This window comes from Hordeum vulgare, chromosome 3H, assembly GCF_904849725.1.
Source record: "Hordeum vulgare subsp. vulgare chromosome 3H, MorexV3_pseudomolecules_assembly, whole genome shotgun sequence".
NCBI lineage: Eukaryota > Viridiplantae > Streptophyta > Magnoliopsida > Poales > Poaceae > Hordeum > Hordeum vulgare.
The window spans coordinates 12,406,989-12,414,387 of record NC_058520.1 but is presented as its reverse complement, the minus strand read 5'-3'; the positions used below and the strand labels follow the sequence as shown (position 1 = coordinate 12,414,387).

The following is a 7,399-nucleotide window of genomic DNA, read 5'->3' as shown; positions in this document are numbered from 1 at the left end:
GTATGAGATTTTTAAATAGGATCCTACTTAATCCCACTTATCCCATCAAACTTTTAGTGCAATGTCCACTATTTACCAGCAAACAATTGTGAGATGAAGTGGGACACCCATCTAGAGTCCCACTTGCAGCCTGACGCGAGAAGGACCACGATGTTCCTGTTTATTCTGTATACAAAGGCAGTAATGCTAGAAGTACATAAGTTTACAAGAGTTTTAAGGACAGGTGGATTTTGATTGAAGGTTACGAGGGATAAGGTCTCACCCCCTAAAAATCAGAGAAGAAGAGATTAGTTAGAAAGAAAGAACCATAATCAACGAGTAACCGTTTATAATTCCTTATACGTCTAGCATTTTTGATACAAAGGCAGAGCGAAAAGCTGTGCAAGTAGCGTACTCCCATCCCATCCCATCCCATCCCTATACATGCATGATCCTCCTATACAGTAAGGCGATGAACACCAAGACATTCAGCTAGACAGACAGACAGACAGACTAGACAGAGAGAGAGAGAGAGAGGTGGACGCTATGATGCTGATCTATCTAAATTATGTTGAAACCGAAGTACCAGAAGGCGGGACGCCGCCCTTGCCCCTCGACGCGCTTGCAGCGGCACCAGAATGCGGTGCCGCCGCCCTTGCCCTGCGCGACGGCGATCTCCTCGTCGACGTAGAACCACAAGAAGAAGGGGTCCTTGCTGCTCGGCTCCCTGCTCATGTCGCCGCCGCCGAAGGGGATCTCCAGGGTGGGCAGCGGCCCGAGCTTGACGCGCACCCGCTCGAAGACGAAGGCCAGCATCTTCTTCTTCCACGACAGCCTCCCCTCGAAGCTCAGGCTCCCCGCCGCGCCCAGGTACACCCCGTTCTCGATCCTCTGCCCCTGATGGTCACAACCAAAAATCCTTCAGGGTTTCAGTTACAGAAATGAACTGTCTGTCTGTCTGTCTGTCTGTCTGTCGTTGCTCGTCTGTTCGTCTAGAATTTGATGCCATGGCTGCAATGCGAGAGAGGCACGAGGAAGGAGCTCGCTCACCTCGGCGTCGAAGCGCTGGACGGCGGTCACCGGGAAGTAGCTGCCTTTCTCGAGCTTACTACCCTGCGGAGACATTCACACAAACTGCAAGTCTGACCAAATCGCGCTATTCTGGTTCAAATTCAGGTGTTTTGCTCACCTGGGCGGTGAAGATGAGCTTCCATGTCCTGCCAGGGGACTCCGTCCCGCCGAGCGTCTCGAAGAAGGCCGAGGTGTCGAGCTTGGCCTTCTTGATCGTGGCCAGCGCCGCCAGCACCTCCGGGGCCGGCACCTTCCTCGTCTTGGCCGCCTCCTTGAGCACCTTCACACTCTCCGCCACGGCCTGCGCTAAACCAGAGCCAAGAAACCATCTTGTTCTTGTCAGAGCATGCATGGTAAAATGTCAGCAAAATTGGGGGCGTGCCGATGCTCGCTGCTCACCGATAGGGCCGAGGACTCGTCCGGCGGAGGAGGGGGCGGCGAGGAGGGCTCCTTCTCCACCTCCGGCGACGCGGCGGATGACGAGACGGCGAGTGAGACCGAGACGCCGTGGTGACGGCGGCTGGAGCGGAGGTCGAGCTGTGACGGGGGGTGCCCGCGCCGGGGCGCAGGCGGCGAGGAGGCTGGAGCGAGCGTGGAAGGGCGGAGCAAGGAGGCGGACGAGGTCATCGTCTTCGTCTTGCTCGGGCAGGCAGGCAGGCAGGTTGCTCCGTTCTCCGACGAGGTGCCGATAACCACGAGTTTGGAGTCTGGCTTTGTGGCTGTGGAGGAACCACGGCTGTCAGTGTGACCGTGTGACGTGTGAGTTAAGTAGACCTGGCCCAACGGACCGGCCGGCCCACCATAATCGTGTCAGGCACGACACGGCATGCCTGGGCTCGATTATTAGCCGGCCGTGCCGGGCCGGCCCACCGGCGCAGCCTCCCCGGCCCAGTCACGGCACAGAGGCTATATAGGCCGGCCCGTAGGCCCACCAGGCCCGCTAGCCTGTTAGTTAGTTTTTTATTTTTAGGCTATTATTTGGGTTGATTTTGGCCTGTCAGGTTGTTTTTGGACCTATTTTAATATATTGGGCTGTGGTTTGTGCCGATTTTTGCCTATTAGGTTATTATATATATATATATATATATATATATATAAATAAATAAATAAAAATAAACGGGTCGTGCCATGCCGGCCCGCGTGCCCAGCCCTCAGGCCCAGGCACGGCCCGTTTAAATCGTGTCGGGCCGGGTCCGTGCTGTGCCGTCGTGGCGGGCTGGCAGGCCGGCCTGTTTAGCCCGGCCCGTTTGGCCAGACTTAGGAGTGAACACTTGTGGCGCACACATCGACCGTAATTCTGGGCCTCAACATTTTTTTTCCTATGGAAGGATCAAATATATTACTCTATTCGTTTTAAAGTAAGTGTCTTAATTTTATATTAATTCTAGTACAAAACTATAATAAAATTAAGACATTTATTTCAGAACAAAAAATATAAAAGTTTACTAAAAATATAATATCACCAATCACTGCTGCGGTCGAGCCATTTTCACGTTGTTGTTGCCACTCTTTTACCTCAGTCGACTAGATCTCATCGATTACAACCAAAAAGACTACATGCATGTGCCCCGAAGGATCAACGCCCTTGAGCTACAGCCGTTGTTGTTGAACTCTTGCATAAATTTGAAATCAACTGACATCAAATTTCGTCATATAATGAGAAAATCAAGGCTCACCCCCCAAGGCGTAAATTTCATTATGATAAGATATCAAATCAAATTCACAATATGAAAATACCACTAGCATCACTGAATTGTACATTGTCAAAGAATTTAGAAATATTTTTTTAATAAATTTGTACCTTTACTCTTCATATTTTCTATACCCTTTCATTTATTACCCATTTGCTAGGTTTCTATGTTTCACATTCACCGACAAAAGCGTGTGACAACGACAGCGCCACCACGCCATGTTGGGGTAACGTAGCATAAATTCAAAAAAATTCCTACGCATATTCAAATCTTCTTATGGAGAGACCAGCAACGAGAGAGGGGTAAGAGCATCTTCGTACCTTTGAAGATCGCTAAGCGGAAGCGTTGCTAGAACGCGGTTGATGGAGTCGTACTCGCAGCGATTCCGATTTAGTGCCGAACTACGGCACCTCCGTGTTCAACACACGTGCAGCCCGGTGACGTCTCCCGCACCTTGATCCAGCAAGGAGGAGGGAGAGGTTGGGGAAGAACTCCAGCAACACGACGGCGTGATGTCGATGGAGAGACGAGGTCTCCCGGCAGGGCTTCGCCAAGCACCGACAGAGAGGAGGAGGAAGAAGAGCAGGGCTGCGCCGAGGGAGAGGGAAAAGTCTAATCTCCAATGGCCAAAAGTGCCCACTATATATAGGAGAAGGGGAGAGGGGGTGCGGCAACCCCTCCAGATGGGAGGTGCGGCGGCCAGAGGGGGAGGAGGGGGTGGCGCACCCACTGGTGGGCCTTAGGCCCACCTGGCTTAGGGTTTGCCCCCCCTTTTCTCTCCCTTGCGCAATGGGCTGAGTGGGGAGGCGCACCAGCCCACCTAGGGGCTGGTTCCCACCCCCACTTGGCCCACCTTACCTCCCGGGGTCGTTATCCCCCTTCGGTGGTCCCGGTGGTCCCGGTACGTTACCGGTGATGCCCGAAACACTTCCGGTATCCGAAACCATCCGTCCTATATATCAATCTTTACCTCCGGACCATTCCGGAGCTCCTCGTGACGTCCGGGATCTCATCCGGGATTCCGAACAACTTTCGGTAACCTCGTATAACAATTCCCTATAACCCTAGCGTCATCGAACCTTAAGTGTGTAGACCCTACGGGTTCGGGAGACAGGCAGACATGACCGAGACACCTCTCTGGCCAATAACCATCAGCGGGGTCTGGATACCCATTGTGGCTCCCACTTGCTCCACGATGATCTCATCGGATGAACCACGATGTCAAGGATTCAATCAATCCCGTATACGATTCCCTTTGTTTGTCGGTATAGAACTTGCCCGAGATTCGATCGTCGGTATACCTATACCTTGTTCAATCTCGTTATCGGTAAGTCTCTTTACTCGTTCCGTAGCACGTCATCGTGTGACTAACTCCTTAGACACATTGAGCTCATGATGATGTTCTACCGAGTGGGCCCAGAGATACCTCTCCGTCACACGGAGTGACAAATCCCGATCTCGATTCGTACCAACCCAACAGACACTTTCGGAGGTACCCGTAGTGCACCTTTATAGTCACCCAGTTACGTTGTGACGTTTGATAGACCCAAAGCACTCCTACGGTATCCGGGAGTTGCACAATCTCACGGTCGAAGGAAAAGATACTTGACATTAGAAAAGCATTAGCATACGAACAATACGATCTAGTGCTAGGCTTAGGATTGGGTCTTGTCCATCACATCATTCTTCCAATGATGTGATCCCGTTATCAATGACATCTAATGCCCATGATCAGGAAACCATGATCATCTATTGACTAACGAGCTAGCCAACTAGAGGCTTGCTAGGGACACATTGTGATCTATTTATTCACACATGTATTACTGTTTCCTGTTAATACAATTATAGCATGAACAATAGACGATTATCATGAACAAGGAAATATGATAATAACCATATTATTATTGCCTCTAGGGCATATTTCCAACAGTCTCCCACTTACACTAGAGTCAATAATCTAGTTACATTGTGATGTATCGAACACCCATAGCATTATGGTGTTGATCATGTTTTGCTCGTGGAAGAGGTTTAGTCAACGGGTCTGCAATATTCAGATCCGTGTGTACTTTACAAATATCTATCACTCCACTCTGGACATGGTCCTGGATGGAGTTGTAGCGACGTTTGATGTGCTTCGTCTTCCGGTGAAACCTGGGCTCCTTGGCAATGGCAATGGCTCGAGTGTTATCACAGAAGAGTGTCATAGGACCCGACGCGCTTGGAACTACTCCAAGGTCGGTGATGAGCTCCTTCATCCAAATTCCTTCATGAGCCGCTTCTGAAGCAGCTATGTACTCCGCTTCACATGTAGATGCTGCCACGACTTCTTGCTTGCTGCTGCACCAGCTCACTGCCCCACCATTCAACACATATACGTATCCGGTCTGTGACTTAGAGTCATCCGAATCTGTGTCGAAGCTAGCGTCGACGTAATCCTTTACGACGAGCTCTTCGTCACCTCCATAAACGAGAAACATTTCCTTAGTCCTTTTCAGGTATTTAAGGACATTCTTGACCGTTGTCCAGTGTTCCATACCTGGATCACTTTGGTACCTCCCTACCAAACTTATGGCAAGGTTTATATCAGGTCTGGTACACAACATGGCATACATTAGAGAGCCCACGGCTGAAGCGTAGGGGACAGAACTCATCTTCTCTCTATCTGCTGCCTTGATCGGCGACTGAGTCTTACTCAATCTCATACCTTGCAAAACTGGCAAGAACCCTTTCTTTGAGTTTTCCATATTGAACTTCTTCAATATCTTGTCAAGGTATGTACTTTGCGAAAGACCTATGAGGCGTCTCGATCTATCTCTATAGATCTTGATGCCTAACATGTATGCAGCTTCTCCAAGGTCCTTCATTGAAAAAACTCTTGTTCAAATAGGCCTTTATGCTCTCCAACATCTCTTAATTATTTCCCATCAATAATATGTCATCCACATATAGTATGAGGAAAGCTACAGAGCTCCCACTCACTTTCTTGTACAGACAGGCTTCTCCGTAAACCTGTATGAACCCAAACGCTTTAATCACCTCATTAAAGCGAATGTTCCAACTCCGAGATGCTTGCACCAGCCCATAGATGGAGCGCTGGAGCTTGCACACTTTGTTAGCACCCTTAGGGTTGACAAAACCTTCTGGTTGCATCATATACAACTCTTCCTTAAGGTTCCCGTTAAGGAACGCTGTTTTGACGTCCATTTGCCAAATTTCATAATCATAAAAGGCGGCAATTGCTAACATGATTCGGACTGATTTCAGCTTCGCTACGAGAGAGAAAGTCTCTTCATAGTCAACTCCTTGAATTTGTCGAAAACCCTTTGCGACAAGTCGAGCTTTGTAAACGGTTACATTACCGTTTGTATCAGTCTTCTTCTTGAAGATCCATTTATTTTCTATGGCTCGCCGGTCATCGGGCAAGTCCACCAAAGTCCATACTTTCTTCTCATACATGGATCCTATCTCGGATTTCATAGCCTCAAGCCATTTGTTGGAATCCGGGCCCGCCATCGCTTCTTCATAGTTCGAAGGTTCACCGTTGTCTAACAACATGTTTTCCATCACAGGGTTGCCGTACCACTCTGGTGCAGAGCGTGCCCTTGTGGACCTTCGCGGTTCAGTAGTAACTTGATCCGAAGCTTCATGATCATCATCATTAACTTCCTCTTCAGTCGGTGTAGGCGCCACAGGAACAACTTCCCGCGCTGCGCTACTATCCTGTTCGAGAGGGGGTGTAATTACCTCATCAAGTTCTACCTTCCTCCCACTTACTTCTTTCGAGAGAAACTCTTTCTCTAGAAAGGATCCGTTCTTGGCAACAAAGGTTTTACCTTCGGATCTAAGATAGAAGGTATACCCAATAGTTTCCTTAGGGTATTCTATGAATATGCATTTATCCGCTTTGGGTTCGAGCTTTTCTGGTTGAAGTTTCTTCACATAAGCATCGCAGCCCCAAACTTTAAGAAACGACAACTTAGATTTCTTGCCAAACCATAGTTCATACGGTGTCGTCTCAACGGATTTAGACGGTGCCCTATTTAAAGTGAATGTTGCAGTTTCTAATGCGTATCCCCAAAATGATAGCGGTAAGTCGGTGAGAGACATCATAGATCGTACCATATCTAATAAAGTGCGATTACGATGTTCAGACACTCCGTTGCGCTGCGGTGTGCCAGGCGGTGTCAGTTGTGAAACGATTCCACACTTCCTTAGGCGTGTGCCAAACTCGTGACTCAAATATTCTCCTCCACGATGAGATCGTAGACATTTAATTTTTCTGTCACGTTGATTCTCAACCTCACTCTGAAATTCCTTGAACCTTTCAAACGTCTCAGATTTGTGCTTCATCAAGTAGATATACCCATACCTACTCAAATCATCGGTGAGAGTGAGAACATAACGATAACCACCGCGAGCTTCAACGTTCATTGGACCACACACATCAGTATGTATTATTTCCAATAAGTCGTTTGCTCTCTCCATTATTCCTGAGAATGGAGTCTTAGTCATCTTGCCCATGAGGCACGGTTCGCATGTGTCAAATGATTCAAAGTCAAGAGACTCTAATAGTCCATCAGTATGGAGCTTCTTCATGCGCTTAACGCCGATATGACCAAGGCGGCAGTGCCACAAGTATGTGGGACTATCATTATCAA

General features: G+C 48.7%; 1 protein-coding gene across 1 annotated transcript; it reads right to left on the bottom strand.

Moving 5' to 3' along the window:
* Nucleotides 1-308: 308 nt before the first annotated feature.
* On the bottom strand, nt 309-1,538 carry LOC123442526. The gene is made up of 3 exons (XM_045118594.1): nt 1,169-1,538; nt 1,030-1,092; nt 309-876 (listed from the first exon to the last, which is right to left on the bottom strand). Exons 1-3 carry the CDS (start codon nt 1,400-1,402, stop codon nt 541-543), a joined length of 633 nt encoding a protein of 210 aa, XP_044974529.1. The 5' UTR covers nt 1,403-1,538; the 3' UTR covers nt 309-540.
* Between the last annotated feature and the right edge of the window lie 5,861 nt (nt 1,539-7,399).

Bases quoted from the DNA above. Each gene is read 5' to 3' on its own strand.
- LOC123442526 (XM_045118594.1), bottom strand. From the start codon at position 1,402: ATGCATGCTCTGACAAGAACAAGATGGTTTCTTGGCTCTGGTTTAGCG. The intron at 1,093-1,168 runs GTGAGCAAAACA...ATGTCTCCGCAG, and splicing joins AGCTCATCTTCACCGCCCAG to GGTAGTAAGCTCGAGAAAGG. The intron at 877-1,029 runs GTGAGCGAGCTC...TGTGACCATCAG, and splicing joins TCCAGCGCTTCGACGCCGAG to GGGCAGAGGATCGAGAACGG.